The sequence below is a fragment of the Hemiscyllium ocellatum genome, chromosome 43, assembly GCF_020745735.1.
Source record: "Hemiscyllium ocellatum isolate sHemOce1 chromosome 43, sHemOce1.pat.X.cur, whole genome shotgun sequence".
Classification (NCBI taxonomy): Eukaryota; Metazoa; Chordata; class Chondrichthyes; order Orectolobiformes; family Hemiscylliidae; genus Hemiscyllium; species Hemiscyllium ocellatum.
In genome coordinates this window covers 26,447,399-26,470,777 of record NC_083443.1, presented here as the reverse complement: position 1 = coordinate 26,470,777, position 23,379 = coordinate 26,447,399, and the positions used below count along the sequence as shown (strand labels likewise).

The following is a 23,379-nucleotide window of genomic DNA, read 5'->3' as shown; positions in this document are numbered from 1 at the left end:
TTGATGCAGTATACATCAAAATTATCATTGATTAAAACAGAAAAAGTCGAGTCACATTCGATTTGGAACATAAACTGTTTCATGATCCACAGATGCTGCCAGACCTGCTGAGATCTTTCCAGCACTTTCTTCAAATTTCTAGCAGTATTTTCTTCCTATGTTGGTGTTTATTTTACATTCCAAGGAGCAGGAGAGTCAACGGTTCGAATATAAGGAATGTGGGGGTTGGGTGGGGGGGGGGGGGCAAAGGTGCTGAGAGATAAATGGGAGGGGGTGGGCTGGGGTAAGGTAGCTGGAAATGTGATAGGTAGATGAAGGTGGGGGTGATCATGATAGGTCAGAGGGGAGGGTGAAGTGGATAGCTGGAAGGAAGATGAACAGTTGGACAATTCAAGAGGCTGGTGCTGTGTTGGAGGATTGCATCTGGGATAAGGTGGGGGAGGGGAGATGAGGAAACTGGTGAAACCGACATTGATCCCATGTAGTTGGAGGGTCCCAAGGCAGAAGATGTGGCGTTCTTCCTCCAGGCATTGAGTGACTAGAATTTGGCGATGGAGGCGGCCCAGGACTTGCACGTTCTTGGTGAAGTGGGAGGGGGAGTTGAAGTGTTTGACCATGGTGTAGTGGGGTGGTTTATTGCGTGCGTCTTAGATGTTCTCTGAAACATTTCACAGAACAATTCAGAATATCGTGACAACCATTTGTAATCATCAATGCAACTGAAGGTGTGCACAACCCTGAATATTTGAAACAAACACAGGGACTGCTGAAGAAACTCTGTGTCTGGCAGCATCAATGGAGAGAGAAGCAGAGATGATGCTTCGAGTCCACATGACTCTTCCTCAGACTGTACCTTCAAGATTTTCATGCACTTTTATGGCATGGTGGTATCTTTGGCAAAAAACAACATTTGTTGCCTATCCTGGTTGCTTCTGAGAAGATAGTGGTGAGCTGTCTATGGAGTGTAGCTCTACCTCAGTGTTTTAGGGAGGGGGGGGGTCCAGGGCTTTGGACCAGCAGAAAGTGTGGAATCAGTGATAAAAGTTCTATTTTTTTGTTAACTGGAAGGTGATTTATTTGGAAGATGTCTTCATTGGCTTGACTGGAGGTCGGCCAAAGGAAAGACGTTAACCTTGAAGGGATGCAGAAAAAATTTACAAGGATGTTTCCAGCTATAGAGAGAGGCTGAACAGGCTGGGGCTGTTTTCCCCTGGAGCATCGGAGGCTGAGGGGTGACCTTAAAGAGATTTATAAAATCACAAGAGGCATTGATCGGGTGAATTGTCAAGGTCTTTTCCTCAGGGTAGGGGAGTCCAAAACTAGAGGCCATAGGTTTAAGGTGAGAGGGGAAAGATTTAAAACGTACAGAAGAGGTAACCCTTTCATGCAGTGGGTGGCATGTATGGAATGAACTGCCAGAAGAGGTGGTGGTGGTTGGTACAATTATAGCATTTAAAAGGGATCTGGATGGGTACATAAATAGGAAGGGTTTAGAAGGATATGGGACAAATGTTGGCAAATAAGACGATACATTTAGGATATTGGATCTATATGGATAAGTTGGACCAAAGGGTCTGATTCCATGTTGTACGTGTCTATGACTCTACGACATTGATCATAATACAGGGTCAGTAACAACGCAAATTAAAGTGGGTGCAGAACAAAATTCACTATTTTAAGATGTAACAGTAGTATCTTGTACTTACGCAAACCCATGGGTGTTTCAGGGCCTCTGTTGCAGTTATCCTTTTGGCTGGATTGATAGTCAGCATCTGATTGATCAGATTTTTGGCTTCTGGGGTGACAGTGTCCCACTCTGGAGAGGGAAACTATAAAGAGACAGAACATAATTGAGTGCGAATCTTTTCCTGCTCAGTGACATTCTGGGTAAAAAAAAAATCATGGACAACAAGTGACAAAGCATCATATACATAAGTTGAAAGTGAATGATTAAAGATAACCCAGATGTTATTACTGCACAGAAGGTCATTTGGTCCATTAAATCAATGCCAGATGAGTGAGGTGGAAAGTTGAGCATAGCAATGAACTGGAATATTCTACTTCTCTCTCAGCCATATATATTTTAAGGACTTGGGCTCAATCCCATCTGCTCCAGATGTGTGTCATAACATCTCTGAACACGTTGCTTAGAAAATATCAACCTAAATTTGAATCTAGTTCAAACGGATACATTTAGAATTCAGCCTCTATGGGGATTCTGGTGAATATGTCGGTGAGGTCTTTGCCTTTTGTCTACTTGTTTCTGTTGAGCGAAGGAAATGTGAAAGGAGACAGGATAATGAAGAGTTGAGAAAGTGGGGGAGGTATAGTTCAAACTGATGTCTTACATTGACTGAGGGATCACTGTGGTTCCACTTACACAGGCTATTGGGGTAGTTCACAGTCAAACTCCTTTGACCGCATAGAGTGGGCTGCCCTTTGAGAGATCTGCGCAGGAATATCCTGTGGTGGAGATAGGTCTCTGGAACATACTGTCCTGAAGTGCAGTGGAGGAAAGTTCAACTGGGGCACTCAAGACAGGCATTAAATGATTACAGCAGAACTTTGATTATCTGAACAAGAGGGGCGGGAGTTTTTTTTTTGGATAATCGATCTGATTGTGAACAAGTAGCAATTTATGAGTGCCGGTTATCCGAACATTTCTCGGTTATCTGGTAATTCACGCCATAATGCCGTTAATTGATCACTGAATGCTGTGTTGCCTAATGCTGTTTTTGTGAGATCTTGTTCGGATAAATCCTAAGTTCGGATAATTGATGTTCAGATAATTGAGGATGTACTGTATTTAAATAGAAATAACTTACAGGGAGATTAGCATAAACAAGAATGCTCAGAGAGCTAGTACAAATACAATGAGCCAAATGGCCTCTCTCTGCTCTGTAACAATTCTGCGATCCCAACATGGGGCAATAGTTAGCATGCTCACTGATTTGTGAAACTGCAGCTCCATTCAAGTAGAATGGTTTAATGTCTCAGACGGGTGAAACGGACAGGTAATTCTTTGTGACACAGAGAAAGGTACAGGCAAGAGAAACATTTTGCTCTTATCAAAACACCAGACAGAAATTTGAATTAATTATGTCTTTCTCCAACGTGGCTATTTCTTCACATTTTTCTCCCAAGCGCTGTTGTCGGCTTGCCAAATACTGCTGCTTAGAGAAAAAGTTAGAAAGGACTGCTGCCAAAGACATCCGGAAAATTGATACAACTTTGCTGGATTGGTACTTTAACCCACTTCTGTGAAAATAGGTTAGTACCTGCCTTACAACAGACAGAAGGTTACACAAATGTGCTAACTATTACTTGATCATCTCATCTGCAGTCATTTATAGATTTGTGTATATGTTTTAAATTCTTTCCCCGATTGCACAGCGGAAGAAAATAATTTCTGTTCCTTTTCTTCACTTTTTAAGCCTCTGTCCAGCTTGACCTTTCCCTCTGAGCATCAGTTTCACTGCCAACAAAACGCCTTTGCATTCGCCCCTTAGATTGCAGCAAACATTTCTGCCAACATCGTAACGTCCTGACCAAATTGGGAATGATTTGAGAGCAATGGGCCGAGGTGTGGGAATGCTTACTGAAGGACAATATCTGTCTGCATGTCAGTGTCAAGCTGACCCTGTGAGAGGTGAAAACACAAGAGTGTTACAGTGACACCTCATTCACAAGTTCACCATTCCCTGATAAAGGGCTGAAAATCCTGTGGGACTGCAGTGCTGTAGCACTGCAATGCGCTTCTAGATTACAGAGCAATGGCTAGAGGTTGCTCTTAATTTTAAAAATAACCCTTGGTTACTCACTTTTACTACATACATTCTTTACACTTAAAACCGTCCCACTAACTAAAAATGAATAAGTGAAACATATACAAGGCCAGTAAGACAAAGTTTTGGATGCAGCAGCACTCAACTGGTATTAATTAGATAAATAATTAGCACGCAAGGTATTAATTAGATAAAAGAGTGAGAGAGGTTAAATCAACAAGAGAGTCCAAAGATGTGGCCGTCAGTTGGATTGGTCATGCTAAAGCACCCATAGAGTCCACAGATGTGCAGTTTAGGAGGATTAGCATGCAAAATGCAGGGTTTTAGGGATAGTGGGGAAGTGGGGTGGTCTGTGTCAGGCTGGAAAACTTCTGAGTTTTGGTGCAGACTCGATGAGCCAAATGGGCTATTTCTGCACTGTAGGGATTCTAGGATTCCAGGTTGCTTTGTGGAGATATTGGGTCTTTCCCACATTTCATGTGGAATTTCAAATGTAATGCCAATCTCACTTTTTGGGCTCCTTCTCTGCAGCAGTAACATTGTATTCCTCGCTCTGATCTATTACCCTGATGCATTTTGTATGGCATGAGCTGCCTGTACTGCATGCAAAACAAAACTTTTCACTGTACTGAGGTACATGTGACAATAATAAATCAAATCAAAGAACTATGTGCGCATCACATTATAGAAAACAATATTACTCTCAAGTAATTACTGAATAATATTACTGAAGTAAGCACCAAAGATGATTCTGGGTACAACGACTGTGAACTGTGAGGGAGCAACTGCAATTTGGCTCATTATCCTTGTGAAAGCCTTAAGGATAATCCAGCAATAGTTTTTAAGACAGTGACAAAGCCACCACTGAATAATGGTTAACAACAGCAAAAATATTTAAATACAATTAAAAATTCAAGTAATTCAAAGGGATTTTGCTAAGGGCAGATGACTGGTGGGGGAGGTTACTGTAGAGGGTTTCTCACGTAGGCTCAGAAGATTCTAGAGATAGAATGATTGATGGGGTTGAGTGATGCCTGTTCATTCTGATGATCCAGTCCTCTTACAAAGAAAAAGTATTAAAATTGACTGAATGATGGTCTAACCATTTGGGATTCAGAATGATTTATAAGGCAATCCATGTAATTTGTAGCAAAGTTTGAAGTAATCTTTCATTTTTTGCAATTATAATATATCATTAATTCATCTTAATCCACACTGCGTAAATCAATTTTCAAAAATCTAATTTGTTCAGTATGTATCAGATGAATGCAATTTTAAATGTATGTTTTTACTGCATTAGAAAGGATTATAGGAGAAAGTGAGGACTGCAGATGCTGGAGCCCAGAGTCAAGAGTTTAGTACTGGAAAAGCACAGCAGGTCAGGCAGCATCCGAGGGGCAGGAGAATCGATGTTTTGGGCATAAGCCCTTCATCAGGAAATAGGCTTGAGGGCCGGCGGGCTGACAGATAAATGGGAAGGGGGTGAGTTTGGGGGGAGGTAGCTGGGAAAGTGATAGGTGGATGAAGGTGAGGGAGAAGATGATAGGTCAGAGGGGGAAGTGAAGGACAGGTCCAGAGGGCAGTGCAGAGTGGGAGGCTTGGGATAATGTTGGGGGAGGGGAAATGAGGAAGCTATTGAAATCCACATTTGCCCTGTGTGGTTGCAGGGTCCCAAGGCAGAACATGAGGTGTTCCTCCTCCAGGTGTCAGGTGGTAACGGTTTGGCAATGGAGGAGGCCCAAGACCTGCATGTCCTTGATGGAGTGGGAGGGGGAGTTGAAGAGTAGCCACGGGGCGTTAGGGTTGGTGGGTGCGGGTGTCCCAGAGATGTTCTCTGAAATGATCCGCAAGAAGGCGTTCTGTCTGCCTTATGTAGAAAAAAATCACACCGGGTGCAATGGACGCAGTAGATGACATTGGTACCAATGTCATCTACTGCATCCGTTGCACCCAGTGTGGTCTCCTTTACATCGGGGAGACAGGACACCTTCTTGCGGATTGTTTCAGAGAACACCTCTGGGACACCCATACCCACCAACTCCACCGCCCCATGGCTGAACACTTCAACTCCCCCTTCCACTCCATCAAGGACATGCAGGTCCTGGACCTCCTCCACTGCCAAACTGTTACTATCCAACGCCTGAAGGAGGAATGCCTCATATTCTGCCTTGGCACCCTGCAATCACACAGCTTCCTCATTTCCCCTCCCTCCACATTATCCCAGTCGCAAGCCTCCAACTCGCCACCACACTCCGGACAAATTCATCACTGCCCCCCTCTGACCGATCACCTTCTCCCTCACCTTCATCTACCTATCGTTTTCCCAGCTACCTTCCCCCCGCCCCCCCACAACTCCAACCCCCTCCTTTCAGTCGTGACCCACAAGCCTCATTCCTGATGATTCTCCTGCTCCTCGGATGCTACCTGACCTGCTGTGCTTTTCCAGCACTACACTTGACTGGAAAGGAATATACATTTTCTTGCCTCAGAACAACTGAAAATGCGGCATTAATGATTATACATGGCAGTTGCAAAGTCAGATAAATCATATGGCTGATGAATAATGACATTTTTCCAGTTTTCTGTGGCAGGAGCGGCACGGTGGCACAGTGGTTAGCACTGCTGCCTCACAGCGCCAGGGACCTGGGTTCAATTCCCGCCTCAGGCGACTGACTGTGTGGAGTTTGCACATTCTCCCCGTGTCTGCGTGGGTTTCCTCCGGGTGCTCCGGTTTCCTCCCACAGTCCAAAGATGTGCTGGTCAGGTGAATTGGCCATGCTAAATTGCCCGTAGTGTTAGGTAAGGGGTATATGTAGGGGTATGGGTGGGTTGCGCTTCGGCGGGTCGGTGTGGACTTGTTGGGCCGAAGGGCCTGTTTCCACACTGTAAGTAATCTAATCTAGGAGTGAATAATCTACACCCTTGCCAACTGCTCAGTTTTGTTTTAAGTGACTTGACACTAGGAAAACAGATTATAACAAATAAAAATTGAAACATGCACTGAAAACAAATAGAGTCAACTCCTCTGTCTTGTGGTTAGGAGATTATTGTGTTAAACAAAGGCCCACATTTTGAACTGAACTAGCTTTATTGTCACATGCACAGACAAATTGTACAATATAAAGTTCACGGTCACTGCAATACAGCGCCACCGTAGATACAAAGGTACAGATGCTTAAGATCAAATTCTTAGGAAACAAAAAAAAATTAGGAAAGAAATAAATGGCCCAGAATTAAAGGTCCTGTGAATAAATTAGAAAAATAAGGAAGTAAAAAGTTCAGAATATCTGACAAAGTCTGAAAGAACTGCAGACGCTACAAATCAGGAACAAAAGCAGGAATTGACAGAAAGGTTCAGCAGGTCTGGCAGAATCTATGGAGACAAATCAGAGTTAATGTTTTGGGGCCGCTGACCCTGCCTTTGAAACTTTGCCTTTTCAGAGTCTCAGTTTTAAATGTGCCATTTCATTGCACTGGAAAGGAATATACTTTTTCTTGCCTCAGAACAACTGAAAATGGGGCATTAATGATTATACATGGCACTTGCAAAGTCAGATAAATAATGGCTGATGAATAATGACCTTTTTTTCAGTTTTTCGACCCTATTCATGTGATACCTAGTCTCAAGGGAGACCCCCACTGTCTCGTTGCTGCCTGTGCGGGACCCACTAACATACAAGTCACCCCACTTTAGGCATATTTTGTTGGGATTATGGTCCACAGTTATTCTGGTTTGAAGATCTTTGCTTAGAACAACCTCATCGGCTAAGTGGACAAATGTCACTTTAATATAGGCGGTGCCATTCTAAGGAATACTGTAAGAGTAAGGCAGAGAGTGATCTATATTCTATGTCTCACCACACCACAGCTAACCTGGCAGGCACTCAGTGGCCTACTGTGACAATGATAGTAAAGCACATGGAACCTTGAGGTGCAAGGATCAACTTTAAACCTCAACTGACATATGGCATTAAATTCACATGTAGGAATGATGGATAGGATACAGGGTAGGACTTGTATGAATGATGGGTAGGACTTCAGTTAAGTGGAAAGACTGCAGAAGCTGGAATTATTCTGAAAACAATACAATTATAGAGAAATTTAATAGAAAAATATAAAATTATGAGTGTTTTGAAAAGAGTACATTTGGAGAAATTGTTTTCACTGGCAATTTGGAGATCTACACAAGATATTGGCAGAAGAACCAAGGGGTAGATGAAGAGAATTTCTTAAATACAGCCAATTGCTAAGATCTGGAGCAGTGCACAGATGGAGGCTAGTTCTATTCTAGGCAAGTTCCAAGGTGAATTGGAAGGCAACCTGAAAAAAGAAGCCAAAAATGCAGGAACAACCAGAGAAAGTGCAGGAGAGTGAATGTAATTGAATAACTCGTTCAGAGGGGCAGCATTGGTTTTGATGGGCTGAATGTTGACCTTCTGTGCTTTATGATTCTCTGATGTCTCAGCTTATTCATTTTCATGAGCTTTAAGAATGGTGTGCCAAATTGTTTGAAAACACGAGCAAGATTTCCATTCATAAAATTTTATGTTGAACCCACAGGGAGAAAGGACAATTGCTTCCAACTGGTGAGGCTGACTGAACAACTTTATAACAATGTGACCCCTATGAGTTATAGTAAGCTGCATAGTCGCCTCTTATATCATTTACAGGCTGCACATTTAAAATATGTTTTATTAATAACCCAGAGATTTTATTTATGACAACAACTGCGGAGACATGATCAGCCTCTCTCCTGCTCCCAGATCAGTAATACAGGATTTTAAGACCCAAAAAATAATTTATAGTTCTATCAGATTAAGAAATGCCAATCTCGGAAGATAACACAATCAATCTGAAGTTGGCTTCTACTCACATCATAAGCGCCGGCCTTAATTTGTTGATAAAGCTTATGCTGGTCCTCATCCCAAAAGGGAGGATAGCCAACTAATAATATGTAGAGAATGACGCCTGAAATAAATTACAAATGAATAGCAATGTGTGAGCATTAATCTGTCAGACAGAACTCATCAAGTTACATCTTGCTGCCTTATTTTATATGCTTCATCTCTGCACTTCCCACTATCAAGAATCACAGATTGGGGCTGCACACGTAAAGTGTCCATGTTCTATACAGTGGACATGCCAAGAGTTCATGTGGGCGTAAGTGGGTGAGGGGACTGTTTTTCTCAGTTGAGTGAAACACTCGTGCCCAGAGAGATGGTGGAGATGAATAACTTTAAGGGCAGAGATAGATAAAAACAGAATGAGTGACGCTAGGGGTAGGCAGGAACGTGGAGCTGAGGATCAGAACAGTTACGAATGGCAGAGCAGGTTGGACGGGGCAAACAGCCTACTCATTTATCGAATTTGAAACTTTTTATTAGCGATTTTTGAGAAGATTTGTAGCTCAGGTTGATGATAAGTATGTAAGGTAGCTTGCTGTGCTTGAAAGTTTGTTTTCAGACGTTTTGTCACCACACTAGATAGATAGGGTTTAAATCGATGTGTTTATTGATGCAGTTCTGGTTAGAATGCCATGCCTCTAAGAACTCTTGTCCGTGTCTTTGTTTCACCTGTCCTAGGATGTTTAAAAGATACCATGCAAGAACTGTAAAATACACTACATCCACAAACAAGCAGGAAACTTGCCACCAGGATACATGAATACCAGCTGGCCACCAAAAGACAGGACCCACTATCACTAGTTTCTGTAGATACAGATAAAAAAGGACAACACAAACATCTTAGCAGAGGCAAAACAAAGGCATGTACGAGAATTCTTAGAGGCACTGCATTCTAACCACAATTCCATCAATAAAGATCCTATCTACCGTCCCATGAAAAAAACCCAGAAATGACATCATCCACCTTAAGAAATAGAGAGGCGGGGCATACCATCAGCACTTCACCGGAGTCGCTCACTGATGATGTTATCTAGTATGGTGATGAAATGTCTTAAAACAAACCTTCAAGCTCAGTGAGCTAACTTCCATACTTATTGAAAGTTTTTATGTGTGGATATAAATTAATACTCTTGCCCCACTCTGAACAACACGGGAGTTAATTCAGGGCTTCCAAAAACGTTTCCAATTTGTTTTAACCAGCTTGTGAATCAACCCACCCTTAGTGTAGTTGCCAAAAACCCGGAGACCAAAGGGCAGCTCTGTTTATGAGAGAGAGATTACTGGTGGTGGTTTAACCAGAGGGTCACTGTGCCTCAGGGAAGGAGAATCCTTCATGGTAAACCTAGCTGGTGTGGGAATTGAACCCATGGTGTTGGCAACATGCCACGTTGCAAACCAGCTGTCCAGCCACCCTCAACCCGTCATTCAAAGCCGCACGAGTGCCTGTGGAAGTTACCAGGGACAGTCAGGCAATCTTCGAAGATCCATTACCTCCAAACCCTCTGGGTTACATCGCAGATAGTTTCACTCACCGCATGCCCAGATGTCAACTGGCTTTCCATATGGATCTTTTCTCAAAACCTCTGGGGACAGATATCCAGGAGTACCTGCGAACCCTGTGGGGATTAAGTATCCAGCTGTGATATTCCATTCCTTAACATTGAAGCATCTGCTCAAAATTGCAACAAGTCAGTGCCATATCATAGAACGCAACACCAGAATTAAACTCATTTTCTCTTTTGACACACTGCCTATTGCTCTCCCTGAAAGTCAATGATCAGGGCATCAAATAAAGACAAACTATTTGGGCTTGATCCAAATCAATTTAGTGGACGAGTTCATTACCAAGACTTCTCAATGATGAGGTACAGTGAAATACTGAGTGCTATATTGATATGTCCTTCACTGTGTGGGTTCAGCTCATCAGAAAACATGGTAAAGTAAAAGGTATTGAGGGTTTGGAATCAGAATAGAAACTTCAGTGGCCTGATGTAAGGAAAGAAAAAAAATAGAAGCATAGTTTTTGATAAACATCCTTTTGTAACATGGAAAATAAGGGCAACAGCAGAGAATTTTGATTGAAGAGTAAGGGCATCAGAGATAGTTCTCCAAGAATGCTCTGAAATAAAATCATGAGATTTTTTATGCCCACTTAGAAGCACAGAAAACAGGAGCAGGAGTAGGCCATTCGGCCCTTCGAGCCTGCTTCACCATTCAAAAGATCATGACTGATCATCAACACAGTTCCACACACTCTTTGATCCCTTTAGCCCCAAGAACGACATCGAACTACTTCTTGAAAACATTCAATGTTTTGGCCTCAAATGCTTTCTATGGCAGTGAATTCCACAGGCTCACCACTCTCTGCGCGAAAAAAATCTCTCATCTCAGTCCTAAATTGATACAGATGAAAAAGTAGGTGTTAATGGTAGGTGTGAGTCGCAAAAAGAAAAGTAGGTCAGCTGTGCTGACAGCAAACTCACACAAATAACACACTGATGGGAGGGAGTGGGTGTGATCAAAATATAAGACAGCTAAAGGAAAATTCTTTTAATGCTGCACACCGGTACATTGTGGATTGTCGTCTCGACTGAAAGGATGGAAGAAGAAGATTTAATCATCTTTGCGCCCCCACATAAATTAGGAAAAAATGTCAGTGGGGATAAAGTGAGTTATGGAGGAGGGGGGGTGGGCACAGTGGGTAGAATGACCTCCTGGCATTTTCAATACATTTGTTCATGGGCTTTGGGCATCGCTGACTGGCCAGCATCTGTTAACCGTTCTCCAGAAGATGGTGGTGAGCTGCCATCTTGAAGAATAAGGGCATCATAGATAATGTGTGGTCAGTGCTTCTAGAATTTTGACCCAGCACCAGTGAAGGGACAGCAATGTCTTTCCAGAGCAGGATGGAAATTGGCTTACATACAAAGAGGAGCTACAGGACAGACTAACGTATGTGTGTCTCAAATCCAGGACTACATGGTCATGGCCTTTAAAGAATGTAGGGAAATACACGGAGGAAGATAGTTGTAAAAAAGCTGATAGTCAAGGCATCAGAACACCAGGCATGATGGGCTGGATGTCCACTAGGTGGTATTATCACTAAACTATTAACTCAGAAACTCAGCTAATGTTTGAATTCCACCGTGGCAGATGGTGAAATTTGAATTCAGTGAAGAATCTGTAATTAAGGGTCTAATGGTAACCATGAAACTACTGTTGATTGTCAGAAAAACCCATTTGGTTCACTAATGCTTCTTAAGGAAGAAAGCTGCTGCCCTTACCTGGTCTGGGGCTACATGTGAATTCAGACCTTCAGCAATGTGGCTGCAATCAGGGATGGGCAATAAATGCTAGCTTCAGCTACAGGTGCCCACATCCCATGAGTGAATTAAAGAAGTTCTGAGTCTGAACGTAGTGCATTCAGAAAGTTGAAAGAAGAAGCTTGAGACACAAGGTCACGTAAAGGTCTCAAGATTCTATGGCAACCTATGACACTTAGCAATCTTGGATTATTATTGTAAACCCTTTAAACTTGCTCATTACCTGTGAAAGCTAAAAGTGTCAATCTACGATCGGCACATACAAAAGCAATATGGGCCATTATGCTGACAGGCAATGAGTAATAACCAGATTATGCGCCCGCAGCTTTACAGAAGTCATTAAATATTAATTAAACCCATTTAGAAATAAGTGTGAGAAACTGGTGACAGAGTCAGACAGATGCATTAGATTTAATGTTTAAAGTGGCAGCTGAGAGCGAGCTGGCCTTGATCTGAAGACGCCCCAACAGTGTCAAACCACTGCGGTAAATAAACAGATATACAAATGCATTGAGGCATTTTTGGTGGAATACGCTGGGAGAAATAGCCCCACTGGTAGGAATGTCAGTAACTACAACAAGGCAGATGTACAGTGATTGCTAAAAGAACAGAGAGAGGAGGAGAGAATGAGGAGTTGTTTTTATACACAGTGAATTCTGAGCTGAAATACACTGCATTTAAGATGGATCTGGATAAGTATCTGGCAGAGGGATATAGCGATCCTGTTTTGGGAAAGGCAGGAACGTGGGTCTAATTGGATAGACTTTACAAGGAGCCAGCCCACCAGATAATCTCCTTCCCATGCCTCAAGCTGTCCATCTGAACTCTGGGGACGCAGGTTCAAATCCTGCTGTGGCAGATGGTGGAATCTGAATTCAATACAAAACAAATCTGGAATTAAGAGTCTGATAATGACCATAAAACCACTGGCAATTGTCGGTAAAATCCATCTTGTTCACTAATATTCTTTAGGGAAGGAAACTGCTGTCATTCATTGGATGTGACCCGGCTAGTGCTTATTGCTTAGCCCTCATTGTCTTTGAGAAGGTGGTGGTCATAACTGAGTGACTTACTGAACCAGTTCAGAATGCTCTGGGTCTAGAGCTACATTTAGGCCAGACCAGAAAAGGGTGACAAGATTTCCATCCTGATCAGTCAGTAGTAAACCAGATGGGTTTTTAAAACAATCCTGTAGGTTCACGGCCACAGTTACTGATATAGGCGTTTCATTCCTGAATTATTTAATAAATTGAATTTAAATTCTCCGGTTGAGGTGATGGGATTTGAATTCATGTGTTCGGACCCTAACCAGAGTGACTTTTTAAAAATTCTCTTTGGCATGTGGATGTTACTGGCTGGGCTAGTATTTATTGCCTGTCCCTAGCTGCCCTTGAGAAGTTGGTGATGAGCTGCCTCTTGAAGTGCTGCACTCCATGTGCTGTAGGTAGGTCCAAATGCCCTTAGGGAGGGAATTCTAGGACTTTTCCCCAGTGACACTCAACGAATGGAGATATATTTCCAAGTCAGGGTGGTGAATCGCTTGGAGGGGAACTGGCAGGTGGTGGTGTCCTTCTAGATGAAAGTGATCATGAGTTTGAAAGGTGCTGTCTAAGGATCTTTGGTGAATATCTACCGCACATCTTGCAGATAGTATACACTGCTGCGACTGAGCGTCGGTGGTGGACAGAATAGATTTTTGTGGATGTGGTGCCAATCCAATAGGCTGCTTTGTCCTGGACGATGTCATGCTTCTTGAGTATTGCTGGAGGTGCACCCATCCAGACAATTGGGGAGGAATTCATCACAGACCTGTTTTATGCCTTGTAGCTGGTGGACAGGCTTTGGGGAATCAGGCGGTGAGTTACTTGTTGCAGTATTCCTAGCTCTGACCTGATCTTCTAGCGATTGTGTTTAATGTCCATTTGAGTTTCTGGTCAATGGTAATCCCCAGAGTGTTGTTAGTGGGGGAATTCAACAAGGGCACCATGATATTCATACAGTCTAATCTCACCAATATTCTTGAATATGCAAAGCTAGTGCTACTCTGAATGCTGTTAAAGTAATTACAGCTTCAGCTATGATGTGTTTTGACAGCTTTAGCAGATGGAAGATGGTGCATTTGGCACAATTACAGTGTTGGCCAAATCTCCACGAGATGCTGTTACAGTAAGTTAAAGCCTTATAACCGTGATTGGGAATGGGACTATATAACTGGCCATTTGCACCCTGTCAGCTTGCTGGGATATTGAATGCTGTGGCCAGTTGTTAGTATTAGGAGCTGCCACTTGAAAAATCCTGTGCTCGTTATCAGCATCTTTGATGAGCAACACTAGATCTTTTTTTTAAAAAAATCAGTTTTGTAATACATTCAGCTGCACAACTGTTGTGACAAGTGAGGGAGTATTAAATTAAACGTTTCTTTGCAAAAATATGACAACTGGTTTAAATCCAGTTAATTGAACCATGAGGAAAGGCTCACATTTATATAATGCCTTATCCCACGCCCAAAACATCTTGAACAGTGAATTACACTGAAATGCAGAGCCTGCTGCAGTATGAGAGACCGTTACAGTCCTATCATGCACTGTAAGATCGCAAAACACCAGGAATGAAATGTATTAGGGAGGTATGTTGGAGAAGACACAAGGTAAACTTCCAGTTGCAAATTTGAGTACCTCCGGTGGGATCTTTGCAAAGTAGGCATGTCACCTCGGTTTGATCTCTCAGACAGGAGAGGTACCTCTCTGATAGTGCAGCACACCCTCAGTACTGCATTGCAGTCACCATTTGAGTTATGGAGTCATATACTGGGAGTGGGATTCTAATCCAAATGCTTTAGACTCAATCTCGACACAGCTTCCAACAGAACCCAGGATGACACTCAATGGCATGCTTCCTGCAGTCTTCCACCTGTTAAAACTAATGGAAGGCATTCCCATTCTGTACAGCCTATGGGAGCATTACTGCTGGCTCCTTTACATTCGCTCAGTAGTGATATAAAAGCAACAACTGCTGGAGACAGTGTGTTGAGAATGAGCTAATGAGATTGCACTGTGCCATGGGTTGGCATAACAAGGGATTGAACTCTCCATTATCTTGTACAATATGGGATTGATTAGATTACTTACAGTATGGAAACAGGCCCTTCGGCCCAACAAGTCCACACCGACCCGCCGAAGCGCAACCCACCCATACCCCTACATTTACCCCTTACCTAACACTATGGGCAATTTAGCATGGCCAATTCACCTGACCCACACATCTTTGGACTGTGGGAGGAAACCGGAGCACCCGGAGGAAACCCACGCAGACACGGGGAGAACATGCAAACTCCACACAGTCAGCTGTGTGGAGCTCACCATTATCTTGTACAATATGGGATTGCACTGTGCGATGGATAAGGCATTCAAATATTGCAGCTTAAACCTGTCCTGGATAATTGGAATGAATATGAATGGGGAAAGGAGCTCACAGCATTAATAACACTTTGGATAAAATTCCAGTCCATCAACACAGTCAAGAAACAATGGCATGATGTGTGGCCAAAACTACTTTGGCCAGTCCTACAAGCCTGAGCCAGATTACTGAGCTGCCTTCAGTATTACAGCTCTTGACAGTGGATCTCCAACTCCCTACAGCTTAATCACCTTGGAGAGGCCAAAAAAAAACATGAATTCAAAGCAAGTTGAGGGCAACGAATGCATGCATCTCTCCAACTAGCAAGCAGGCCTAGTTGCAAAGTGTAACATTGTAAAATTGTAACACTTTCAAGACCCACCATGGATGAAATTACTAATTTTGTGTAATGCATGGACCAAAGTGTGAACCATGCTCAACCACAGTGCTCAGCTTCTCATGGAGTCACAGGGGAATTACCCGATCAAAGAATTTAATTAAAGATTTAATTAGCATTAATATTTCCAATTTCAATAATGGTGTTTAATTCAATTACAAACAGCTTAAGCTTCTTCACTCTGGGACAAATAATATGAAAATATAATCCCAACATTAATTCTCATACAAGATGAGCAAGGCCAAACAGGTTAAGATTCTACTCACTGGAGTTTAGGTGAAAGAGATGTGATCACATTGAAACCAATAGGATTCTAAAGGGGCTTGACAGGATAAATGCTGAGAAGATGCTTCCCCTCATGAGAGAGTTTACAGGCAGAGGGTATGGTCTCAGAATAAAGGGATGCCAATATAAGACTGAGACGAGGAGGATTTTCTTCTCTCTGAGCATTGAGTGTTTTAGGAAGTCCTTGTCACAGAAAGCTGTGGGTGCAGAGTTCTTGTGTATATTTAAGGCTGAAGTAGATAGATTCTTGGTCAGTCGGGGGTCAAGAGTTATGAGGAAAATGCTGAAAAGTAGATTTGAGGAACGTTGGATCAGCGATGATCCTAATGAATGGCACAGCAGGCTTGAGGGGCCAAATGGCCTTTACCTGTTCCTTTTTTTTAAAAATACACATATGATTACAAGTGTCCATTAAAAATACTTCTATTCAGGAAATGGCAATGTCAACTCAAGGTGTCCCTGTGGAGTTTGTTCCTGATAAGCCAGGGGGACTTGACAATTTGAAATGGAGGCTGACCCTATCTGAATGAGGAGCATCTGTCCCACAGGTCAGACCAACACTTGTTTATACATCACCTCACCGCCACCCTGCCCCACCCCTCACTGAGCTAGGCGACCCACATGATGCAGTCACAATGTGGCAATTTGCAGCAACTCTTTCCCAGCTCGTTCATCCTCTGGCCTCTAATCTTTGAAGGGTGTTCGCGGTGGGCGCAGAGGCAAGTGGGAGGGGTAGAAAATGTGCAGGAACACCACTACCTGGGCCAAAATCCAGGAGCCACTTTGCAAGATTGCAGGATCCCAATGCTTGCAATGATCCAAAATGGTCACCTATCCCAGGAGGAGAATGTGGGCATGGTCCACTTCCTGTGTGCAGATCGTGTGCTGTGTATCGACTTTTAGGGAGGACAGAGTCAGGAAACTGTTGGTTGTTGGGTCACCAATGAGATGCCAGTCCTTTACGGTGCATGCAAATACTGTTTTAAAGCACAACTTCAGAAAATGTTAAATATTTTGTTGCAAAACTGACAGCAGGCCCCAAGCAAACTGTCACCTCTCTTTGCCAGTATCAGTGGGTTGCAGTGTATTGGCAGCATTGACTATCCCTGGAACTTGGGTTAGATCACAGAATGACACTGATTCTCAGTCCAAAAGGACACAAATCCACTATTTCACTGCAAGTTTGTTTTGGAAGTCACTATTCAATGACACTCCAATTTCTGTAAAGTGTCCAGGACTAAGCAAATTTAGGCTTGGTCTTTTAATCTTTGTGACCTTATTTCTTTGCAGTATATGTATAAGAAGGGTTTAGAGGGATATGGGCCAAGTGCTGGTAAATTTGACTAGATTTGTTCAGGATATCTGGTCGGCATGGTCAAGTTGGACTGAAGGGTCTGTTTCCATGCCGTACATCTCTATGACTCTAAATCCATACGTGCACCCTATTAAATTAGTGCATATTTGTTAAAGATATATAATAATTGCTAGAACTTCTGCTCAATTTGTTGCATCCTGGAGCCAAAATGCTCACTGTATGGTAAGTAAATAAATAATGGCTATCATTTCAATTTTTACATGTACCTACAAATAGCATAGCACAGAAGGAGGGCATTTATCCCATTGAATCTGCACCACGTTTATATATTGTGCTACAATTTCTGCTGTCTGTATGCATGTCCTGTCAGAAATCTTACTTCCTGATAACCACCTTTCCCATGTCAACTTTTTCTACTACACCCTTCTGCGTCTGTATAAAAAAAAACAGCCTATGTAAACTCTGCACGGTGTCGCTGGGCTCTCCACCCACTGGTGGTGCTGCATCACAGCAACTTAGCCTCTACTGCAGAGAAACCTCTTGGCACCAACCAGCTCCAAAGTTTTCGCCCAGTTCTTTGACATTTAACTATAAAATAGAAACCAAGTTGCAGCATCATTTATATCATAAGAATGTGAGAATTTATGTTTGGGGACTGAAAAGTATCCACAAACCTTGGTCCAATTATTAACCCTTCCTCTAATCCCATCTCACCCGAAGACTACACTTGGTCTATATTCCTCAGGTGCCCCACCACAGCATGTTGACTAGAGCTAACCTATAAAATGATAGATGGGGTATTACAATTGTATTGTAATCCTCAGCAAAAGCTGAATCTACAAGTGACAGCCACACGTCGCCCCAACACACCCACAAATGTTCAGGGTCTTACCGAACCATGCCTGCTGGTCTCCCTGGACTTCGATTGCCAGTCCGAAATCGGCCAACTTCACCGCTGCATTTTTACATTTACTGGCAAGTAGCAGGTTCTCTGGCTTTGGAGGGGGTGAACCAAAGCCGTTGTAGGAAAATTATGGAGTTAATAAGAGAAGTAATTAATGACAAGTCAAAATACAAAGCAGGAGCTGTAACACTTGATAAATATGTATTGACAGTCAACACTAATGCATCACAACTTAAAATGGCTCAAACTTTATACCTGAATTTTGTAAAAGTTATCCAGTGCATTGGTTCAAAGTGTGCCCCTTTATTATTCGATCCGTGGGCATTTAATTTTCTTATCATTGAATTAGTCAGAATGATCATTTTCTTGTGCCCATTTGTGACACATGCACCAATTTCCAAATTTATTGTTCGGCTGGATTCAGCCCAGTCCTGCCCTCGCCAGCCCTAAAATGCAAAGATTGTGATCATTGGGCTTGCTCTGGCGATCATATGCCTTGACCAGCTGTTGCCAGGTGTGGTTGCCCCCACCAAACCTGAACGCCTTGGGATTTGGGCAATACCTCAAGCTGTGGCATGACTGTGAACCCACAATGCCCAATTCCCAGCAGCACCCTCCTCTCCCAAAACCTCCAGGCAAAAGGGCAAGAAGAAATCGCTCAGCTTTGGGCTGCCAAACTTCCAAACCTATGAAGCAAAACTGGAGGTCACACTGACCACTACAGCAGCTGATGACCTCATCCATGGTTACAAGACTCAATTAACCCTTCGAGTGCCAAATGCCTCTTTTGCAGCTTTTAGAATCAACACCATCCGAAGTATTTCCCACCCTCAGCTGCTATCTGTGGATTCTGGGAATTCTAACTCTCTCCGAGCTGATCCAGAACAGCGGCAAACAGAGCTATCTCACACAAAACGGGACAATTTTGTAAACCCCACCCTCACTCTGCAACATTCTGTGAAGCTGAGGTCCTCAAAGGGTTGATGCAATGAATAACAAAGGCTCTGACAACTGCAAAGCCAACACATGCACGCTAGGGGGCACAGCAGTAATACATTTATACGAGCAAATAAACTGGAGTATGAGCTCACCTATTTCTTGTAAATGTCATTTTGTTGTTGAACAATGTGCAATTAAAAACTCAAATAATAATCCTGAGGTACTTTGAAGTGTTTTCTGCAACTTAACATTAAAGGGACGCTTCCAGAAATGTTACTTTTCCTTGCTTTAAATGTGCAAAAATATGAACTTACACCCATTTCTGTTCTCTCTGAAATAAACAGCTTGTTATGCTATGCCTGATAATTATACCCTGTTATGGTTCATTGCTGAAAAGCCCCACACTCATGAGTGCATTGCTCATTTTTATATAAAGCTGATTTGAAAATAGCCATGAATTTAAGTAACAACTTGTCACGTCACTCGGAATTACCTTGGACACACAGTGACCGTTGTTATGTAAGCTAAAGTGACAGCACTTTTTGTGCAAGACATTTTTATTTTAAAAGGGAAAGGTGAACCACAGCAAAATTCAGGGCTAGTTAATTTGGTTTGTGGTTTCTTCAGGGAAGAATAATGGCCTTGAAATATTCTTCAAAGCATGCCATGAGTCTCCCTCAATTGCAGTGTAACATCTCTTCTGAAGGAAGATAGATAACCTCAATCAGCACAAACACGATGGGAAGTGCCACAACTGGTTAATTGCAATAATATTTGATAGTCATTTTTGTGTACAGAATTATTTCTCAATTAAAAACACACAAAGCTCTTTGGACTCATCAGGACAAATGCAAGAAAATGCAAATTTCAACCGGGGACATAATTTGACAACCAATCAGCACCCGCTTTTTCATGCAGTAAGAATTGCTGATCCCTTTGAAAGTTAGTATTCTTGCATCTGTCCTGTTAAATGCAAAATGAAAAGTTTTAATGCATGCATTGCTTTTTAGTAATAATGTTTGAGTATAGAAATAATCATGTATGCTTTTAATTAGCTTATCATTGACTCATTATAAGTTATATCTGCCCTGAAAGCACCTCAGAATTCATTTTATTCTCAGTGACGGAGAATATTGTCTGTTTCTTTTTTGCCAACTAGTAAGTAAATCCAGCAAATGTTGTACACCTTTTTGATCAATGCAGCACATGTTTTGGGTAAAAAGCACATGTTCAGTACAGCAATACAAATGCACTACAGTTGTATGTCAATGGGGTGACAACGCCAAATGAATAGAATTTTGGATTAATTAATTTAAAAGACACATAGAGTGCATGCACATAAAATAAGCTTCCAGTGCTTATGAGACAGTCCATCAAGGGATACAAAGCTAGGAAGTTCAGTCCTGTCCTGGTGCAGCTTACAAGACTGTTAAGTAATGAAGGGGCTATTATGAGGTAAAAAAACATGAAGTCTGTCCACTGAAGGGAGGGAAGGCAATGGGACAGCTCTCCTGATTTATGTTGCTAATTGCTGCACGTCTTCTGGAGTGTGAAATTCAAGCCCAGACTGGCAGGAGAGCTACTTGGCCATTACTACTGATCCTGGTATAAGAAAGAGATATTAAGCATGTACACTGGGTGAGCCAGCATGCTGCATACAGTCAGCTGTCTGTCATGAAGTATAAGTTATTGTGCCTGTGGGACCGTAATGCAACCCATGCAGGAAATTTCAAGCCAAGGATTCTTTAACAATGCAGGGCAACAGATAACATGCAGTAAGGTTACGTTGATTTTCCAAACCAAATGATTGCATTCCAACGTCATTATGAGGAGATACTGACCTTGAGATCTCTGTGCACTATGTCATGTTGGTGAATGTGACTAACACTCTCTAGAATCTGATGAATGCATTGACTGTAAAATAAGAGAGACAGGAGGGGATAAAGGGAAGGAGAAAAACGGGTGTGGGGAGGATCAAAAGGGCAAGAGATAAGGAATGGGATGGGGAGAAGAAAGCAAAATTTTCATGAACATCAAGGTATTGCAGAGACAATAAACAGTCACAGTGTGAACAGAAGTGTACTCAGGACTCTTGGCCTTAATAAAACAACTGATACCTGGTAACTGTAAACCTGAACAAACCCAGTGAGAATCTGGTCTGCAGAACTTTTACAGAATCAATAATCTTGCAATTATAAGACTCCTGTAAACTATTAATCTGCTGTTCATTACTATAGTTGTCTATTCAGTGTTCCACTGCAAACATGGCCTGCTGGAGGAGCTCTGCTAATTTCGAGCCATCTCTTACATGAAACATTGGGGTGCACAGCTCACACCTTTCTGCAGTTTGGACCATCACTCCTTTTCCAACGAGAACACAGCAGGCAGTTTACAAAGATCAGAGCTTCAGCCAAAATGTTCATAGGTATTTAACCCAATGGAATTTCAAAGCATTGATAAATGGAGCTTTCAATGTGAAGGTGATTTTGAACGCAAGGAAACTGGGAAGCAAATAGACAAGTTACAGAATGTGGCAGATGTAATATAATATGAAGAAGTACAAGGCTATCCTCATTTTAAGAAAACAACAGGACATTTTTTAAGTGATGAGAGACTGGTAAGTGTCAGTAAACAAAGGTACCTCGGTGTACTTGTAAACAAATCATAGAAACTGCATAACAAGCAATCAGAAAAGCAAATGGTATGTTAGCGTTTATGACATAGGGAATGATAAAGTACAATGGTAAAGTCATCTTACTGCAGTTGCATAGGGTCTTGGTTAGATTAAAAAGTGAGGTCTGCAGATGCTGGAGATCACAGTTGAAAATGTGTTGCTGGTTAAAGCACAGCAGGTTAGGCAGCATCCAAGGAATAAAAAATGAGGTCTGCAGATGCTGGAGATCACAGCTGCAAATGTGTTGCTGGTCAAAGCACAGCAGGTTAGGCAGCATCTCAGGAATAGAGAATTCAACGTTTCGAGCATAAGCCCTTCATCAGGAATAAGAGAGAGAGAGCCAAGCAGGCTGAGATAAAAGGTAGGGAGGAGGGACTAGGGGGAGGGGCGATGGAGGTGGGATAGGTGGAAGGAGGTCAAGGTGAGGGTGATAGGCCGGAGTGGGGTGGGGGCGGAGAGGTCAGGAAGAGGATTGCAGGTTAGGAGGGCGGTGCTGAGTTGAGGGAACCGACTGAGACAAGGTGGGGGGAGGGGAAATGAGGAAGCTGGAGAAATCTGAATTCATACCTTGTGGTTGGAGGGTTCCCAGGCGGAAGATGAGGCGCTCCTCCTCCAGCCGAACACCTCTGGGCCGCCCGAACCAACCAACCCAATCACCCCGTGGCTCAACACTTTAACTCCCCCTCCCACTCCACCGAGGACATGCAGGTCCTCGGACTCCTCCACCGGCAGAACACAACTACACGACGGCTGGAGGAGGAGCGCCTCATCTTCCGCCTGGGAACCCTCCAACCACAAGGTATGAATTCAGATTTCTCCAGCTTCCTCATTTCCCCTCCCCCCACCTTGTCTCAGTCGGTTCCCTCAACTCAGCACCGCCCTCCTAACCTGCAATCCTCTTCCTGACCTCTCCGCCCCCACCCCACTCCGGCCTATCACCCTCACCTTGACCTCCTTCCACCTATCCCACCTCCATCGCCCCTCCCCCTAGTCCCTCCTCCCTACCTTTTATCTCAGCCTGCTTGGCTCTCTCTCTCTTATTCCTGATGAAGGGCTTATGCTCGAAACGTTGAATTCTCTATTCCTGAGATGCTGCCTAACCTGCTGTGCTTTGACCAGCAACACATTTGCAGCATCCAAGGAATAGGAAATTCGACGTTTCGGGCATAAGCCCTTCATTAGGAATGAGGAGAGGGTGCCAGGTAGGCTAAGATAAAAGGTAGGGAGGAGGGACTTGGGGGAGGGGCGATGGAGATGTGATAGGTGGAAGGAGGTCAAGGTGAGGGTGATAGGCCGGAGTGGGGTGGGGGCGGAGAGGTCAGGAAGAAGATTGCAGGTTAGGAGGGCGGTGCTGAGTTGAGGGAACCGACTGAGACAAGGTGGGGGGAGGGGAAATGAGGAAACTGGAGAAATCTGAGTTCATCCCTTGTGGTTGGAGGGTTCCCAGGCGGAAGAGG

At 43.1% G+C, this 23,379-nt stretch overlaps 1 protein-coding gene across 1 annotated transcript in view; it reads right to left on the bottom strand.

The window, feature by feature from the left end:
- The window catches only part of camk2g2 (calcium/calmodulin-dependent protein kinase (CaM kinase) II gamma 2), a 354,839-nt gene that overhangs the window by 79,144 nt on the left and 252,316 nt on the right, over positions 1–23,379 (bottom strand). The window contains exons 6-10 of the mRNA XM_060854081.1: positions 21,090–21,162; positions 18,298–18,400; positions 10,222–10,305; positions 8,659–8,753; positions 1,707–1,829 (exon numbers count right to left, since the gene is read on the bottom strand). Coding sequence (XP_060710064.1) covers positions 1,707–1,829; positions 8,659–8,753; positions 10,222–10,305; positions 18,298–18,400; positions 21,090–21,162 — 478 coding nt within the window. The remainder of the gene's footprint in view (positions 1–1,706; positions 1,830–8,658; positions 8,754–10,221; positions 10,306–18,297; positions 18,401–21,089; positions 21,163–23,379) is intronic.